At 42.1% G+C, this 19323-nt stretch overlaps 2 protein-coding genes across 4 annotated transcripts; one reads left to right on the top strand and one right to left on the bottom strand.

Moving 5' to 3' along the window:
- Positions 1-447: 447 nt before the first annotated feature.
- Positions 448-3436, bottom strand: LOC121683854 (putative nuclease HARBI1). Its single transcript, XM_042063733.1, has 2 exons — positions 2774-3436; positions 448-1936 (listed from the first exon to the last, which is right to left on the bottom strand). The coding sequence occupies exons 1-2, from the start codon at positions 2936-2938 to the stop codon at positions 800-802; spliced, it is 1302 nt and encodes a 433-aa protein (XP_041919667.1). The 5' UTR covers positions 2939-3436; the 3' UTR covers positions 448-799.
- A 78-nt stretch (positions 3437-3514) lies between these two features.
- LOC121683430 (fizzy-related protein homolog) lies at positions 3515-16716 on the top strand. Of its 3 annotated transcripts, XR_006022807.1 has the most exons (15): positions 3515-3666; positions 6911-7003; positions 8476-8604; positions 8720-8783; positions 9642-9772; positions 10046-10128; positions 10365-10548; positions 11402-11467; positions 11757-11859; positions 11996-12180; positions 12991-13224; positions 14480-14584; positions 14907-14999; positions 15352-15822; positions 15928-16716. XR_006022807.1 is itself a non-coding variant. In XM_042063099.1 (14 exons), exons 2-14 carry the CDS (start codon positions 6935-6937, stop codon positions 15391-15393), a joined length of 1488 nt encoding a protein of 495 aa, XP_041919033.1. In that variant the 5' UTR covers positions 3515-3666; positions 6911-6934; the 3' UTR covers positions 15394-16716. The 3 variants fall into 3 exon arrangements, 2 of the variants coding, with proteins under 2 accessions (XP_041919033.1, XP_041919126.1); XM_042063099.1 differs by having other exon boundaries at positions 15352-16716; XM_042063192.1 differs by having other exon boundaries at positions 9645-9772; positions 15352-16716.
- The last annotated feature ends 2607 nt before the right edge of the window (positions 16717-19323 follow it).

Consider the following 19323-nt stretch of genomic DNA (forward strand, 5'->3'; position numbering starts at 1 on the left):
AACATATCAAATGTTGAAAATGAAAATTTGGACTAGGCCTATTTCATGGAAAATATATGTTCATTTTGAATTTGATGCCAGCATGTTTTAAAAAAAGTTGGGACGGGGGGCAGCTGTGGCCTACTGGTTAGCGCTTCGGACTTGTAACCGGAGGGTTGCCGGTTTGAACCCCAACCAGTAGGAACGGCTGAAGTGCCCTTGAGCAAGGCACCTAACCCCTCACTGCTCCCCGAGCGCTGCTGTAGCAGGCAGCTAACTGCGTCAGGATTAGTGTGTTCTTCACCTCACTGTGTGTTCACTGTGTGCTGAGTGTGTTTCACTAATTCACAAATTGGGATAAATGCAGAGACCAAATTTCTCTCACGGGATCAAAAGGGTATATATATATATATATATATATATATATATATATATATATATATATACACATACTTAGGAGGAATGTTTCACAACTAATTAGGGTAACTGGCCACATGATTGAAAAAGAGCATCCCAGAGAGGCAGGGTCTCTTAGAAGTAAAGATGTAGGGGTATTCATCACATTCAGCACCCCATGCAGAACTGTGTGTGAACTCAGCACGTTTCTTGGATTGCACAGTGCACACACAGAGCAGACACTTGTGCTGAGCGTAGGCCTACAGTTCAAGACACAAGCAATATGTCAATGGAGTGAAAAATTCAGCTGCATTTGGTGATACTAAGTATGATCAGATGTCTTCAACTGAAATACTGGGACATTTTTCTTCCCTCAAGCTCTCTTACGGACTGGCCTGCTGTTCTGTTGATGGAAATGGAATCCTTAGACTGGCTGGGAATGTTCTTGCTCCTGCTGCTGAAAGTACTCACAGTAGAGTCCCCGCACCTCCTCTACTTCATCCTCCCCGACAGAGGGGGACAGTGTGTCTGTGGGCTGAGGACACTCCCCATGCCTCACCACGTCTACCCAATCCTCCACAAACGTATCCCCGTGCACCTCGCAGATGTTGTGCAGGATGCAACAGGCCAGCACCATGGTGGGCACCACATCTAGCCCACAGTCATTGCGCTTATGGAGGCACTGCCAGCGTGCCCGCAAGCGCAACAGTGCCACATCGAGGACACTGTGTGCACGCAGGAGCCTCCGGTTGAATGTCTGCTGGCTGGCAGTGATCTGCGGCCGCTCCGGGTAGCATTTGAGCAACCAGCTCCGCAAGGGGTACCCAGCGTCCCCCAGCATCAGGTAACCGAGGGGCCGTCCCATGAAGCTCCTGGGAGGGCTCGGCGCAAGGCCACCTTCACAGGCCTGCGCCCAGAGGGTGGAGTTCTGCAGGATGGCCGCGTGCTCCGTGCTGCCAGGAAAACCTGCGCAGACGTCCCAGAAGTGCCCGAGGCCGTTGACGGCAGCTTGCATGACCACAGACAGCCAGCCCTGTGAGTTCCAGTAGCTGTCCGTGTTGCTGGAGGGGGCGATGATGGGCACGTGGAGGCTGCCCAGGACCCCCACGCAGTGTGGAAAGCCCCAGCGTGTCTGGAAGAGCTTTGCGGCATCCTCAAGCTCCTGCTCACTGGGTGTGCACAGGTACAGAGGCTTGAGCAGCACCACGATGGCGTGACAGACCTCCCTGACACACTTGCAGACCGTGGAGCGGCCCACCCCAAACAGCTCACTGATGGTGCGGTACTCAACGTTGGTGGCCAGGCGCCAAAGAGCCACAGCCACACGCTTCTCCAAGGGCAATGCAGGCCGCAGACGGGTGTCCTGCCGGGTCAACCGCAGTTTCAGCTTGCCACACAAGAAGAAAAAAGTTTCCTTGCTCATACGGAACTTCTCCAACCAATCAGCAGGCTGGAACTCACGCATGACCACACGTTCCCACCAGTCAGTGCTCTCAGTGTTGCTCCAGACACGTGTAGGGATTGGACAGGAACAACTCTGACTGCTCTGAGTAAGGAGCATCTGGTCAGGGGGAAAAACAGCAAACACAATGAGACGTACTTTATAGACTTACTGGACATCTAAGGGTCTAATAGCCCATATCAACACAGACTTATAATAATGGAGCTTATTTGGTGTCACTTCAAACATGTTTCAGTTCAGTCGTATTATGGTAACCCTGCTATTAGTATTCCTTTACACCGTGTGGCACAAACTTTTCCAGCAGACCATGCTAAAATGTCTATCACAGCTCTTTGGCCGTTTGTTGATGAATGACCTATCAACTGTACGTTCTAGATAAAATAGTGTAAGCTATCCCTGCTGGGAAAAAAACAGCTTGTTTGACCACCCTATGATGGTTGAAAAGCTAGACCAGCAAAACTCTTGCAAAAACATATCTTCAGCTAGTTTACCCAGCTAAAGATGGTAATTCAGCTGGTTTTGCTTGTCGTACCATCTCAAGCTGATCATTTCAGTTGATGCTGGTCTACACTGCTGGTTTAACTGGCCATGCCAGCTTATCTTGGTCATTCTAACAAACCAGCATGACCATCTTACACCAACAATGTCAAGCTTGGCAGGCTGGTCACCAGCATGACCATCTTACACCAGCTGTATCCCTCAAGACAGGCAGGTCACACCAGCATGACCAGCTTCCTCAGATGGTCACGCCAGCACGTCCACCTGGCAAAGATATATACTGACAGTATATATATCTATGTCCACCTGGTGGCCTAACCAGCTAGCTGCTACACCAGCAAAGACCAGTAGCAACTAGACGCCTAGCTAAAACCAGCCATTTTTTCCAGCAGGGTTGTCAGGAAAAAAAAAAAACCCATTAGAGTGAAACTATCATACCATCAGGGTCCTCTTCTGCTTCTGTAAAAAATATTGCCTGAGCCGTGATCGTCTCTGGATTTCATTCCGTCTTTCAACATTCACACTGTTAAGATCTCTTCGACGCTTCATTAGCAAATAGGTTAGCATAAACAAAAGTGGTCTCTGTGCATTGTTCTCCTCCATTTGTACAGCTACGTAACCGAATGATGCTGATCAAAATTGAGATACAGTAGGGTGCATATCGCTACATAGCATAGCACAGCAGCAGCGGCGAACTTAAGTCTGGCTGGCTAAGTTTGTTATTGTAGCGAAATTGGTAATCGCGATGACTTCCTTCCTGGTGTGTCATGGGTGGGAGGGAGGGAGAGGGCTGGTCAGAACAAGTGTGGAACGAACTGACCTGAAACTGAAGCAACGTGTGTGCCGTAACATTACAACAATTCTCTATCGTTAATGATTTTACGCTCGTGACTTTTGACTGTACATTGACTTTAAATTGCAGCCATGCCCCACCCGAGTTGCACAGTAGTTCCAATCAATCCATCTGCTCTGTGTCACCTAACGTTAACGTTACTGCTAAACTGAAATTAAGTCACACTTTTCAGTCTTAACGAAATCAGTTGATCAGGAATCACTGCTAGCTGTATGGGGTTGCATTATAAAATTATAAAATATCAGTTAGCACGACTGACATGATCAAATCATTCAGTCAGCAAAAGAAAGCAGCTGTCACCATAGAAACATGTCGCACATATTCAAAACTAGTAATGTCCACGCGATATTACCCAGAAAACCTTTCGATCTGTGAACAACAATCGGCAGGCAGGCGCCGTCTGATGTAGGGAGAGTCGATTTGCAAGCAGTCTGCACACAGGAAAAGGAGAGGCAGTTACAAACTTTACAAACAGCTGGTATGTAAAATAAGAAAATACTTAATAAAACCAAGTAAGCGTCAACATCTTTGGATTAATTTGATTCAAAACACAATATCGACGGACGTTAGACATGTTGCTGTACATAAAACTGAACGGCTTCGTCGTGTGTGTCTTCATGAATTTACTACAGTAAACTATCCTTGCTAGCCAGCTAACTATATCCTTGAAAGCTCATTCACTTCGTGAGCGTTTACGTTAGACAGGCATTGGACAGTACCTGTATGCATAACACCTTTGTTTTGATAGTTAGTTAGCCATTTATTGGAATACACTGGCGACCTTAACTTTGGAACAAGGGGTTCTAACTTTAGTTGAAGCACGGACTATTAGCATCAACCTCGACATTACCGGACGGCTGCTTGATCTCTTACGTTAGGTATCGCGAGCTAGCATAGGTAGCCAATTTTTAATAGATAATTGGTGTAGTCGCTAACGTTAGCTTGTAATGGTACTTTTGCTTTCATGTCTGTTTTTGTTACCTCAGGGACATGTCTGGTCAGTCGTGACTGTTTACTATATCTTATTCCAAGTAATCGCTGATTGATTGCTTGTGTGTTATGTTGGATTGCTCATTATCTCATGCTAGTTTTCTTGACCTGTCGTAATGCTAATCTGACGTTGTTTGTAGCGCGGATATAGGAAGTTTTACGGTAGTTTTTTTGTTTTTTAGCCCGATGTTACGACGGTCATAATCATTTTTTTACAGTCTATGTTCATAACATGTGAAGGAGGACATACATTGTGGTTTCAATCCTCTTACTCAACTAACGGAAGAAATTGCATTGTATTTGTTACTATAGCACACCTCATACTGTAGTCAGTCTAATGCGCTCAATGACAAAATGAGTTGGCCTAAACATAACATAAAAGCCAGATTCCAGATTGACAAACAGACCATCACACTCATTAGATATTATTCCTTCATTATTTCAAATTTACAATGGTCTTACACTAATTATTTGAACTGAACTGAACATTGCATTTTTTGGAAAGACAGTGTTGCATTACATTGAATTGCATTAAGCTTACATCGTCTGTTGGCAGTATTTTAGCATTGCTAGTGATTTTGTTAGTTGTTGGCAGAACGTGTTAACAAAACGAACAACAAATGTAAGAATTAGATAAAGATATTTGAAAATGCTGTAGAAATTAATGTAACATTATCAATATGACTGGTTTCACACTAGGAAGGCATAGATACAGTCGGTTAAGACGTTCGGAAAGGTTACCGCCCCCCACGAGTGGGAAAGCATGCTAACCTCACATAATAGAAGTCAATGGGCGAACTAGCTAACAGTTAGACTTTATACATTCGTTTTACATTCAGGTGGAGTTCTGCTTGTTTCTGAACACAATAATTTGAAGGAATTGTGTTTACTTAACTGCCCAGTGTATGCTAACAACTTAATTCACCTTCGATTGCCCAATGTTGACGACACATTTCTCTGGAAGCTATATTCAATGGTAGCATCATTAGGTTGCTAACTTTATATCGTCAGTGTAGCATAACCAACTGGTACACATTACTTGTTAAAACTATTCCCACGGCCATTGTAGGGAATGTGCATTCATGTGAGAATAAATTCAGATGCAACTTACGAGTATGTGATGTTAAGGCAAAAGGGTTAGCTTGCTAAACCGAGCTACACAGTCCGGCCATTGAAAGCAGTTATACAATGAGTACACTCGAGACAGTTCTGGCCGTTTAACTGGAATTAGCAAAATGAGGGAACTTAATGTTACCCTTAACCTCCTTGACACACAGATAACTCTCAGTTGAGACGTGTTTGTGCCGTTTAGTGATGTTTGCTAAAAGATTTAATATTTTTATAGGTGCTTTCTGTACTCAAGCCGGTGCACCTCCATTACAACATGCAATCGAAACGAATGTTTTCCTCCTCGGGTCAGCCACGGTAACCACGGCAACTGGGGGCGTTAACAACGATTATGACTAGTTGCCGACTGTATGTTGTGTGCACATATCTTATTGAATGGTGGTAGTAGGTGCATTTAAATGTGTGGTTTATTATGGGAATGCAAAACAGGGATTTATTGGCCATTTGTTTGGCTCAAATGTCTGAAAAATATTTTCACTCTGTCTTCTTGAATACTATATGTTCAATAAGGACTTGATGTAACTCTGTGTATGCTATGTGGGTTAGAACTTGGAAAGAAGAAAATATTTTTTGCCATATATGTTTCCTTAATGTAGACAGTTTGAGGAATGGTTTTTTTTTTTTGTTTGACTTGGACGAGAAAGATAAGGACCCTGTTGTTGCAGCATGTGAACAGAGAGTCAAGGTTATCTGTCAAATCTCTAGATATGCGACACCCTTCAGCTATGCTAATATGCTCATGTGATGTACATCATGCATTATGATAGACAAAGGGTAGCCAACTTGTCCCCCCTTTATAACACAAAAAACAAGAAGGAATACCAGCATAATAGTACTGTGCTTACCTGGAGCTGGCAGCTTGTGTGCATATATTATGTACATGTTGTGCATGATATGGAATATATGTGCATATATTATGTACATGTTGTGCATGATATGGAATATATGTGCATATATTATGTACATGTTGTGCATGATATGGAATTGATGATTTTTTTTGTTACATAGTGTCACCCAAAACCACATCAGCCTAGAAAAAATGTACCTGAATTGGTGAACTAGCCCACTATCAACAAGCTCTCTAGTAAAAAAAAAAAAAACGTTGAAAAACTCTACCGTAAACCATCTTATGAGCGTGCAGAAAATATTCAGTCTGATGACTTGACGCCGTTGCCAGCTAGGTAACATTGATTAGCTCACTATCTCAACAAACGGTAACCTGGTATCTGAACAAACAAACCTGCGATAAGCAAATCATTCATTTCCTAATGCAACGTATTGTTTAGATTTGTGTAGGATTGTCAGTCCATCACCAGCATCTTGGCTGCATGTCTGTAGGTTTTGTTTTAATTGTGTGTTGGCTTGTGAAATAACTTGTATTTTTGTGCTAGCAAATTAGCCTGTCTCAGAAGCTAATGTGTCAGGTTGTACAGTCTAGAGAGCAAGATAACTGTATGTTTGGTGTTGTAAGGCACAAGGTTCTGTAAAAGCTCTGTTGATATTTGTTGATATTTATTCTGTCATGTTTACATGTTGACTTATGTGTGTCTTATAGTTACAGCAGCAAAACTGATGTATATATATTTTTTTATATCAAATTCAAGTTTTCTCCAATAACCCGTAAAGCCATGGACCAGGAGTATGAGAGCCGGCTGTTAAGACAGATCAACATCCAGAATGACAATGCCAGCCCAATCGTAAGACATTACCTTCCTAAAATGTGTTTCCCTGTTGTATGTAGTCACTTTCTGGGTGGGGAAAAGCACTTGTTTTTAGGTGAATCCTCCCACCCAATATTGGCTTATAATAGACAGATACTGACTACTCCCAAACAGATGGACTGCAGTATCAGTGTAATGCCGGATGATTCTGATGACCTAATACAGAAATCTTTAACAGGGGATCCTCAGAGTTAGTGCAGGTGGTACCCTAAGTTATTTGATCCCAATTTTTTTTCTTGCAATAGTTACAAAAACGTTGTCCACAGATGTATAAATCTCTCAATTATTATATTGGTATTACTATTATAATGGTGTTGCACTGGTTTAGTGAGCAACACAATATATCGGGCAATATTGGGTCACTTAGGTCCCTGTCACCTTTTTATGTACTGTATCAACTGTTTTTGAATAATTTCAATATAAATCTTAATTCACCAATGTTCCAGAATGTCACACAATGCATTAATTCATTAATTAAGCAATATGCCCCGAAAGGCCGTAGGTTACACTGGTTCTAAGCTAAGGGGCGTTGTTTGGCACGACGCGCTAGCGGAGTGCCTAAAACCCCCCTTAGCTGTTGTAGAATCAGTGTAACCTACGGACTTGAGTAGCTTATTGCTTTTTTCTAAAACTGTTGCTATAAATACCTGGCAAAGTTTCAGAAAGTAAAGGCAAAGCAACGAGAAATGTAACGATTTATTCGTAGATAATCATTCTTCAGCCAAGAAATATATTTCCTCTATCTGAATGGTTGCCAAGCAATATCGAGACGCAGCTACTTGAACTTTTGTATCATTGTAGCGCAGTAATATAGAACGGAATGCGGTCAAGGTGTATGTTTGTGCTGGATTTTACAACAGCGTCAAACGTGATTCAGCCAATCACAATCAAGGACCGGAACTATCATTTTTAGAAACAGATTTTTTTTATAGCACAGCTCCATCATGCATGGAAAAAAAACGTAAGAGTGAAAATCTGTGTCCCTAGTGGTTTCATTCCTGTTGAAAAGTGATTTGGAAAACCTCTCCATGAAGAATTCCAATCATTTTGCTCAGCGGTAGGAAGTGGAAAAAAGCAGAGGCGCACTCAAGGGCTTGAGATAATGGAGACATTGATAATGGGCTAAGCCCGAAATGTTTGTTTCCTAGTTTTTGTCACTGTTAAAACCTCGGCTTTCAATACAAATTGTTTTAGTATCAAGCCCTTGAGTGCGCCTCTGTTTTTTCTACTGTAATACTCAACTTTTGGAGTTCACTCACCAAGCAAAACAATACAAACTTAAGGCGCAGACGCTGATTCGCCATTGTTCCTCAGCAGTAGGAAGAAAAACAGTAGGGGCCAATGAAATTACTTTCCCTCCCAAAATGTAGTGATTACACGTCACAATGCCAATGACTTTATCAACACATTTTTTGATGTCCTCACCCTCTGTATTGTCCTACCTGCAGAAGATGACTGAGGTCATGAGGGCGCTGACGCCGACCAACTCCCCTCTCTCCTCTCCCAGTAAGCATGGGGACCGGTTCATCCCGTCTCGAGCTGGGGCCAACTGGAGTGTGAATTTCCATCGCATAAATGTGAGAATGTAGTTCTAATCTAATCAGCATCAAACTGGGATTCATCCAGTCCAGTGTCTGAATGTGCAATATGCCGCCTCTGTTTTACCATGGCCCTTATTTTGTTTGTTTCCAGGAAAATGAGAAGTCGCACAATCAAAACAGAAAGACAAAAGATGGCACATCAGACAACAGCAAGGGTAACACTGATAATTCTTAATTACTGTCATTTATTTATGTTTTTTTGGTCACACTTACAGTCTTTTGTACCTCTGACAACAGAAGAAAGTGAATCAGTATAATCATCAGAAAGATGGCAGTGCTCTAATGTATGTAATCCATGCTATAAAGAGTAGAAGAATTTCTTCAGGCTCGCCAGCAATGAAATACTCTCCTGTGGAACAGTGAAATGTGTTCTGGCCCCCTCCATCGGATCCAAATTATCGTTCTTGGGCTCTAATTGTGCAGATGCGTCTGTCCTTGCTTCAGCATGGTAACCACGGCAACACATGCTGAGGCTTGTATGAATAGTTTGAGCTCGCTCACCTTTTTTCCTCTGGCGGTCTCCACTGCTGTCTCTTCTCCTCCTCTGTGATTGCCACTGTCTCACTTACTCCATATTCACAAGATGTATTAGCCAGGGGGAAAAAAGAAGCCATGTGATTTCTTTTAGTTGGTTTTTCAGCTATGTCTGGTGCAGAAGAAAGAATCACAACTCACAAGCATCACCAATGCTTAGCAGATGTGTCTAGTGTTAAACCTTACCCAGTGTTGTAGCGTGTTGACTTTTAATGTGGTGTGAGGGCATTACTGCTGGTATCATTATTAGTTGTCTGTTTAATCATTGATTTCTCATATCAGTTTGGAGTTGTGTTTGAAATCTACTGAAATATCTTGCACACATCACATATTGCAATGACAGAGCATCATGGTACATACTGCTGGTGTGTTTTAACTCTGCTTGTTAGCTGTAGTTGATCCCCCAGTGGGGTTTCACTCTGCTTTATCTCACGGTGGTGTCTTGGTAACTGTATGGGTCTGTGGTCTGGTTCCTACAGCAGACGGCCTGGCGTACTCTGCCCTGCTGAAGAACGAGCTGTTGGGCGCGGGCATCGAGAAGGTGCAGGACCCCCAGACAGAGGACCGCAGGCTACAGCCCTCCACCCCAGAGAAGAGAAGCCTCTTCAGTGTGAGTAGGACCTGCTCTTTAAAAATCATCTATTTCTTGCAACTCTTAACTCTCTCTCTCTTGTGATTTTTTTTTTTTTTTTTTTTTGTGTGGCTTTCTTGATCCTATCAGAAATGTCCTTGAGTATATTACAGTGAAACAAAATGCTTCAGCTTCAGACAATTTGATATCTCTGTTTACAGTATCTTTTAGTTTTTGTAATCAACCTTTAAAGTTAGTTGTGTGTGGGTCACGGATGTTTTTTGAAGGTGGCTATGCCTTTTCCTTTAACAGTATTCCCTCAGTGCCAAGCGCTCCCTACCAGATGATGGTAACAGTGTATCGCCATACTCTTTGTCACCTGTCAGCAGCAACAGGTAACTTGGCATTTTATGTGTTTTATTTCTCATCAATTTTCTTTTAATAGGAACACTTTTCTAAGAAGCACTAGAAAAGGACCTCTCTTGAACTGTTTGACTCCTTACAAAGGCTTGATGCTGAAATGCGTCACTCCATGACAATAAAGCCTTTTTAATTGTTTAAATGAGAGAACCTTGGAGTTTGCTTTTTGGTTTTAGTTCTCAGACCTCTCAATTCTTGTTGCCTATCCTAGTCAGAAATTGTTGCGGTCACCAAGGAAACCGACTCGAAAGATCTCAAAGATCCCGTTCAAGGTGCTGGACGCTCCTGAACTGCAGGACGACTTCTACCTGAACCTTGTGGACTGGTCCTCCCTCAACGTACTTAGCGTAGGCCTGGGCACCTGTGTGTACCTGTGGAGTGCCTGTACCAGCCAGGTGTGTATGGGAGCTAGACGTGGACAAGCCTGTGTGTGTGTGTGTATGTGTGAAGAATTAAGTGGTTATCATAGTAGCACAAGTGGTAGATTGGTCGATTGTGTCCAATAATGACAGAATGGGTGTCATTGCAAACGTTAATGTTGGGAAAAGTGTATTGATTTGAGTTAAGCTTGGATTGACTTTTGACTGAAAATGCAATGCTTTTCAAATGGTTTAGAAACATTTGTAATGTTTGAATGAGAGTATGAGGAGCTAGTTATATTTCAGACATATCAAACCGATCACATTGCTGTTGAATAAGTGATGTTGGAGACAGATTTATATTTTAAAATTCTGATCTCTGAACTTAAGTCACATGAGCAAATGTTTGATTCTTGACTGGAATAGTACTTCATACTACTGTGGCAGAGGTATTATTCTATTACATTGGAGTTGTGTATGCATAGTCTTAGACCCGGTTTACATTTGATTTTAAAATGCTTCTTGGCTGATCCAATCATTGGTAAGTGGTCAGTTCTAAAGACAAGTGTAAACAATCACCAAGACACATTGTGATCCGATCACTCCAGGCACTTGCCTAGGTGGTCTGAGATGGATGTAAACACTTAATATGTTCTGATGCGTCCCTAATAATGGGAGTTCTAATGAATGTGACCTTGACGAGTGCGGAATCTAAACACAAGTTGTCAGCAACAACTTGAATACAGGTGTAAACAGCGATGTGTCTCAGCTGACCACTTGTGATCGGATCACCCAAGATGCATTCTAAAAACAACAGGTCCTTAGAGGTCTTTGTCAGTTTTATATGCATAGCAGGTTCTTGATTTGTCCAATGATATTCCTTTTGCAGGTGACCCGTTTGTGTGACCTATCAGTGGAGGGGGATTCTGTGACATCAGTGGGATGGTCAGAAAGGGTACGTTTGTTTGCCAGCTTGTGTCTGTGTGATCTTTGGTTTTGTCTGTGTGACTTGATGTGTTATTAGTGTTATTAAAAGATCACACATTCAAATAAATGTATTGATTCATTATTTTTTAACCAGAGAATATTTTTTGAAAAACAAAAATGGCTAGAAGTGGGATGTACTACGGTGAATGTTTTGCCACCTTATTTTAGGATTTAGGAGCAATTTTAGTGGTGATTTGGGGGCAATTTTGGGGATGATTTAGGGGCAATTTTGGAGAGTCATGTGTGCTGTATTGCAGGGTAATCTGGTGGCTGTGGGCACACACAAAGGCTTTGTACAGATCTGGGATGCTGCTGCTGGTAAGAAGCTCTCTGTCCTGGAGGGACACACAGCCAGAGTGGGTGAGTACCAGGAAAGCTCAGGGTTGGCTCACAGTCTCACTCAGCAATCATGCCCTGAGCAACATCTCTACGCTCATATCCTGCCTGGCTGCCATCTCGCCGTCTTTACCACTTTGCGTCTGTGTGCGGCGTGCAGGTGCTCTGGCCTGGAACGTGGACCAGCTGTCGTCGGGCAGCCGTGACCGTCTGATCCTGCAGCGGGACATCCGGGCTCCGCCGCTGCAGTCGGAGCGCAGGCTGCAGGGCCACCGGCAGGAGGTGTGCGGCCTCAAGTGGAGCACGGACCACCAGCTGCTCGCCTCCGGGGGCAACGACAACAAGGTAACCGCCCGCACTGACCCCTCACACGGCCGCAGTGCTGCAGCAGACCAGTGGCTTGTGGCCAAGTCGCAAATAGGGATAAAGGAAATAGACTGATTGACTGATAGGCCAGAGTGGTGGACATAGTGACATGATAAGGCCCTTACAGGATACCTTATAGGTCATCACTGATATATTACAGTTGTACTGTACTGTTTTGCGCTCCTCTTATTTCCCTTAGAGGAGCTACAGGGTTACATGTAGCTGTCTGCCATCTTTAATAATCAACACATAGTTCTGAGGACTAAAGGGTCATTCACAACAAGAACGATAACTATAGACAAATATCATTCTCGTTAATATGAATGACGACGTTCACACAAACTATAACGATAACGACATGAAGAACGATATTGTTGGGGATCACTTTCAGAGCGATTTTGAGAACGATAAAAAGCCAATAGCCAATCAGAACCCATCAAATTTTAGCCGTCACATTCATTAACACAAGGACAGACTTTGTTTATCGTTGTTCAGTGTGGACACTTTTATCGTTATGGTTATAGTTATTGTTATCGTTCTTGGTGTGAATGACCCTTAATGCCTCCTCATCCTATTCTTCTTTTCCCGTTCTTTTTATTTCTACTGACCCCTCTCCTTCCCTCTGTGCCCGTGTACCCTTGCTGGCCTGGTCCACCTCCTCCTCTCCCCTGTGTGCCCTTCCTGGCCTGGTCCACCTCCTCCTCTCCCCTGTGTGCCCTTCCTGGCCTGGTCCACCTCCTCCTCTCCCCTGTGCACTCTCTCTCTGTGCTCCCTCCCTCCTCTCCTCAGCTGCTGGTGTGGAACCACTCGAGCGTGCTCCCGGTGCAGCAGTACACGGAGCACCTGGCGGCGGTGAAGGCCATCGCCTGGTCACCCCATCAGCACGGGCTGCTGGCGTCGGGAGGGGGCACGGCCGACCGCTGCATCCGCTTTTGGAACACGCTGACGGGCCAGCCGCTGCAATGCACCGACACCGGCTCCCAGGTCTGCAACCTGGCCTGGTCCAAGCACACCAACGAACTGGTACGTCAATGGCAATGGTGTGGAGGAAAGGGGGTTGAAAACTCAACAACTCATCAAAAAAAAACTTGATGCTCAAGGTCATCATCGACTTGAGAGCTGGCTGGTTGTGCAGTAGAGCGGTCAGCTGTTGAGGTAGTGGCCACATCGATGGCCAAAGATGTAGAACATGGCCATGGCTGAAGAGGGAACAACAAAACCAACCCTGGGTGCACAGTAGCTAGTTGCAAGCTGGACAGGGTCAGGGGTCTGGTCAGTCTCTGCTGAGTCACGTGGGAGACTGCGTATGATGTTTGAAGACCCGGGACGACGCTGATTGTGTGTGCAGCTGCACCAGAAGATGTTTTGCACACTCTGCGAATAGGTCCCACTGCTGCAAGTAGGGATGTGACGGTATGACAATGTAACCTCACGCTTATAGTGACCAAAATGATCACGGTTTTCGGTATCATCACGGTATTTCTAAGTGTGTTCAATATGTTCAGAAAGCACTGATAGGCCTACACAAGCTGAAATAGTTTCAAAAAGTGTCCCGTTTTTTTCTTCATGTTCCCACTTTTTTCTTCATGTTTAATTGGCTATGTGCTTATAGCTTAACTTACCCTACCATAACTTGGAGTTTGTTATTTCTGTTATTTGGATGCAATGAGTGAGACCAAAGTAAGCGTTCAAAATAAAACTTTAGGCTACTGTATTCTCCTCATAACGTGTGTGGAATGGATTTAATGTGGACGCAAACATAAAAAGATGCAGAGTAGCTACATGATACAGTGCACATTTTGCGGTGTTTAAAGTTCCGCCTTTTTAAAATCAGGTGTAGCCGAATCGTTGTTAATACCATCAATTAGACAACAGAATCAGTAGGGTACCAGTTTTGTTCCATTGTACCAGGGCTACTGTATGTCAAAAGCAGGCTCGGATGAAGCTGGGAAGGATTAAACACACGGTTTCCACACCGCGGTAATCAAGAGTGATAATCATGATATTTGAAATGAAAACGGTAATTATTATCGTCAACATTTTTATCGCGGTTTACCATTATACCGGTAATCGTTACATCCCTAGCTGCAAGTGTGATGGTGTGAATTAAAAAGAAATGCCAGTTACACCTAAAACCCCTAAACACACTCACATACACACACAATGCATCGCAACACTTTCCTCTTTCATTGATCCGCTCCGCTCGGTGGTGTGAAGTCTTGTGTGTGTGTGTGTGTGTTTGTGTGATGTGACGTGTGGTTTTGTCTCTGCTCCCCAGGTGAGCACACACGGCTATTCCCAGAATCAGATCCTGGTGTGGAAGTACCCTTCCCTCACACAAGTGGCCAAGCTCACGGGCCACTCCTACAGAGTACTCTATCTGGTAAGGTGTCTGGAACCGGTCTTATTAGCCAGTAAAGTTATATGCAAATGGGAAGGCAAAATTATTTCAGTGTTTATTTTTGTGTAGCTAATATAATGTTGGATTGCTTTGGAATAAATGGAACATGCTCTTTGTGGCTTTAAATGTGCAGTAGACCTCTAAAGCTTTGAATATAACATGTAAAATGTAGAAGCATATCACTAATTACCAGAATTCAGTTGGTCATAGATAGATCACCATTGATGGATGTTGTTTAACAGTGCATGGCCTTTCATTCAATCAGAGGATTAAGTCTTTTTTTTTTTTTTTTTTCCGTCCTTAGGCTATGTCCCCTGACGGAGAGGCCATTGTGACCGGGGCTGGGGATGAGACTCTGCGCTTCTGGAATGTCTTCAGTAAAATGAGATCTACCAAGGTACAAGCAGACGCCAGTGTCATGTCACCTGTCCCTGAAGATAGGCAAGAGCGGAGAGCAAATCAAATGCAGAAATTGCATGCAGAGGTTCAGTGGATACAGTGAATGACCCCCATTTACACAAACAAGAATTATCTGAGACCTAACGGCTAATTTTATAGCAATGTGCCTGTGTTAACCATTGAAATATTATATAACAATCTGCATGCATAGGAAATTGAGATGGCAAAACACTGGGGCTATACTTTGTATGGCCCCTGGATAAGATGATATCACTGAAGCATGACTCACCCGTTGAACATCTTAAATATTAACTAAAATATTTACTAATCCAATACATTTTATCTTGTAGGAATCCATATCTGTTCTGAACCTCTTTACAAGGATTCGATAACAGAAGCATATTCGGTTGGACAGGACTGACAGACCCTCTAGGTCTATGTACACTGACTATCGCACAACCAGGATTACCTGTGGAATGGCATTATGTCCACGGCCCTCTTCCTCCCTTCTGATTGGTTGGTCAGGGGATGGAGATTTCTCTCTGACCTTGGAGCTTATTTCAGAGACTTGTGCAGGACTGCCAAATACTGATTCTGTCTTCATGAACAATCGGATTTTCTGTCACCATTGTGCTCTTCAGCTAGTTGTTTTTTATTACGTTTTTGTTTTTGTTTGTTTACCTTTTGTATGTTGAGGTTTATTTTGTTGGTTGCATATCTTTATGTTGTTTGCGGTGACAAGCTTTGTGCCTACTGGTGAAGTGTGTTAACCGAAGATGGTTAACACCTCACCTCAGAAAGAGACCTGGATAGGGATTGAGGTGTGTATGGTATTTTAATTGACTGTTCATTTATTTACCGAAATACTTTTTAACTTCATTTTTAACAACTGACAAATTGTCTAAAGTTTTTTTTTCCCCATCCAGCCCAAAACAGAACTATTCAACTAACAAATCTGAAGAAAAAAAAATGCTGAAAAATACCATTGCTTAATTTGAGATTGAAAAGATTGTGTATTTGGTGTGTGTGCGTGTGTGCATTGAATGAATCAGGTTCAGTAAATGGACTAATTGGGTGAATAGCTGTAATGTACGAAACCTCCAGTTTGTTATTAGTTCCCCTTGCCCATCTCTCCAGCCCATCTCACCATTCACCTGTAATACCAAATTACACATTACATTACCCACTACATGATTTCATTGAAGTTCTGTATTTTGTGTCGTTAGTACAAAATCTGGCTCGCTTTGATTAAGGGTCTGTTGCATTAGCCCACTGCTCTCTGCTCAAATCAGTGGAACTTCTTCAAAAAAAATGGTCTTTGGCACTTTTATTTCTATTTTAAGAAAGGAATGCCATGTGATTTGAGTTTTTTTATGTTTTGTTTGTTTTAAGTATTCTGTTAAATCAGGTTTGTGTCTGTTTTATTGTAGCGTAAATAATTTTATGTGTGAATGAGTGTTATTTATTTGAGTTTATCTGAGAAATGTAACATTGTGAGGATACATGAAGAGTTTTTGGTTTGTATGTTATTTTTTGTTTATTTTTTATGTTTTGCCTACAGAATGATGGATGGTCTATTTTTTTTTTTTTTTTTTTTTTTTTTTTTACCCTGAAAAAAAGATGGCTGCCAAGTCAGTAATGAATGTTACTGTAAATAGGTTAATGGAAAGACACTGATTTCTTACATGGGAATCTGAATTAAAAGATCAAAGTTCCGGTTGCTTGTCTGTTTTTAGTACACACACACACACACACACACACACACACACACACACACACACACACACACACACACACACACAGATAGATTTGGCAACACAAAATGTGTAATAGGAGAAAATGTCCAAACTGTAAATTCAGTAATTCTGCAATAGATATGCAACCTATCAACCTCATCCCTTTACAATCTGTTGCTAGTGTAGATTGCCAACACATAAAAACAGCATTGCAGCCATTTACAGCTAGATGGTTCTTTAAATGTAGTATAGTGTGGTGTGATGGTTAGGCATCAGCCTGAAAGCATTTTTTTCTGAATTAGTCTATATATTTTCAAACATTCTTTTACATGTCTTTAATATGTCACTTCACTTCAAAATCATGTCACATGTCACTTCAAAATCATTCTTTACTTTTGTAATTATCAACTTTACTTTTGCACTAATGCCCTTGAAGGTAGATTTTCCGTGTGGAATGTTGATGCTAGGATGTCAAAAGCACACGTCACTATCAGAATTACTTTTCATAGGGAGAGTTACTCATTTCTAGGCGTACATGTTGTACAGTGTGAATCTGATGGTTTCCCTTTGGCGCAGTCTATGCACATGTTAATGGCATTTTAACCTTCCACAGAATCGCATCATGATAAAATGTAGCCCTTTGCTTTTTTGCCATTAAGTTAAGGAGAGAAAAATCTTCCATGGTTGTATTATTTCCCCTCGCTTGTCTTGAGGCTATAGGCTGTCAACAATTTGACAGTTTGACAATTTCAACAATTTTGCTAATCTACGTTGCATTGATTAAGGGCATTGAATTAGCAACCCTATAAGTCAAAGCTTTGTTTATACACTAAAATATTTTTTATTTTTAGTTTGCTGCTTTATTTGCCAGAGGCTGAGAGCACCTATGCACTCCTTTAACCCATTGCCAACTAACTTACCAAGTTCAGGAACAGGGTTCATGTGAAGAAAATAATTTAGGATTAAAGCCCTGTTTTGAGGATGTAGACAATGGGCCTGGTCTGTCTTGCTGTGGGAAACTATTCAGTTGAAATACAATGCTATGAATCACAGACGTATTATAATATTCAGGTGCAAACAAGCTCATGGAGAAACTACAACATCTGGCTTAAGGCTGACACAAAGGAGGAATAGCCTATTACAATGCATAATCCTCCCACATGTCCCTGTTGAGCCTGAATGTGAAAGTTTATCCATCATAATGAACAGGCAGGACAGGGATATATGAACTTCACCCTAATATCACAGTCATTTTTACGTTCAGTTTTTATCAAGTCATAAACAATGTCAAACAGAATTTCTGATTATTGTATGCCTATCAATTGACATGAATGGCGATGGAAGAAACATTTTTACATTCATACATTGTGTGCTCCTCAAGGACATAAGACATATAATCAACAGCAGCAGAAACATGAGAGTATTCTAAGAATGCCTTTTCAAACACCATACATTTTCTTTTATAATTAGGCCTATGCATTTTCTTCTGTAGAGCAGATTATGATAATATGAGTTTCCTGAAATTGTGATTTAAAAAAAAAACCCTGAAAAGATAAAGCAAATTATTAAGATGTCCTTTGCTGACAATTCCTCATATTGAAGTGGTGTAGCCTACAATAAGGACTCTTCTGGGCTTTCAAAGGAGATATATAGCCTAGGCCCCAAAACGTTTTTAACAATAAGGAAGGAGTAATTGAATTATTTATGACCTGGCATGTGTATATCACAGACTAACAAAAGCACCCTCAATAGGCCTACTTGTATCGTGATGAGGTGAGATTAGGGGAGGAAAGGGACGAAAATCTCGATTCAAATGCAAATAAAATCTCTTCAGTGTGTAAAATGGATATCATGCAAGACTAGCCTACGCCTACAAGTGGGTGGGACTGAAATGGAAGGCTAATAGGACAAGGGAGGGCAACAACACATTTTGAAATGTTAAAATGCATATTTTTTATTTCATGACATATGAGTTTTTTTATGCAAGTGGCTTTAACTCATTTGCTTAATAACGCATAGGCCTACCCATAACAAACATTTGCTCGCTGTTTTGCAGGCCTTTTTTTAATGTTCAGCTTGTTCTCAGTATCAAATTGGGCAAAGGCATGGCCACTCCAAGCATCTTGCCTTGGTGATTATCCCAACCATGTAAAATATAACCGATATTCAATTGGCTGATTCCTGACATCGTCATCAAAAATATTCCATCCCTCTTTCGTGTTTGGACAGTATATAAACAGACAGAATTTCATCTTTCCTGTGGCACTTAGGAACATCACTACGTGGATCGAAAGTGGGTGGGAATCTGCCACGATTGACATTTGTTCAATGGCAGCTGTAGACGGCGCCGATCGAGAGACTCGCGCGGCTTGAATAAAATTACCCGAGAGAGTCACCTGTTGATTCTGTCCTGATATGGTGAGTACCGATGGAGTAACTTTAAAATCAAAGAGAGATCGACTGTCTTCGTTCTCTTCACCGGGAACACTTGATCGATTTAGTCGATGCACAAGGCTACAGCAGCCTATAATTGGCTGTTTAGCCCAGGGGCTGTGGTAGCTTAAATAACAATCGGAATCAAAAATT

The sequence above is a fragment of the Alosa sapidissima genome, chromosome 1 (genome assembly GCF_018492685.1).
Source record: "Alosa sapidissima isolate fAloSap1 chromosome 1, fAloSap1.pri, whole genome shotgun sequence".
NCBI lineage: Eukaryota > Metazoa > Chordata > Actinopteri > Clupeiformes > Clupeidae > Alosa > Alosa sapidissima.

Coding starts and splice junctions, on each gene's coding strand:
- LOC121683854 (XM_042063733.1), bottom strand. CDS start 2,938: ATGGAGGAGAACAATGCACAGAGACCACTTTTGTTTATGCTAACCTAT. Junction 1,937..2,773: donor AGCAGAAGAGGACCCTGATG/GTATGATAGTTT, acceptor CCCCCTGACCAG/ATGCTCCTTACTCAGAGCAG.
- LOC121683430 (XM_042063099.1), top strand. CDS start 6,935: ATGGACCAGGAGTATGAGAGCCGGCTGTTAAGACAGATCAACATCCAG. Junction 9,773..10,045: donor AGAAGAGAAGCCTCTTCAGT/GTGAGTAGGACC, acceptor TTCCTTTAACAG/TATTCCCTCAGTGCCAAGCG. Junction 11,860..11,995: donor GGGACACACAGCCAGAGTGG/GTGAGTACCAGG, acceptor TGCGGCGTGCAG/GTGCTCTGGCCTGGAACGTG.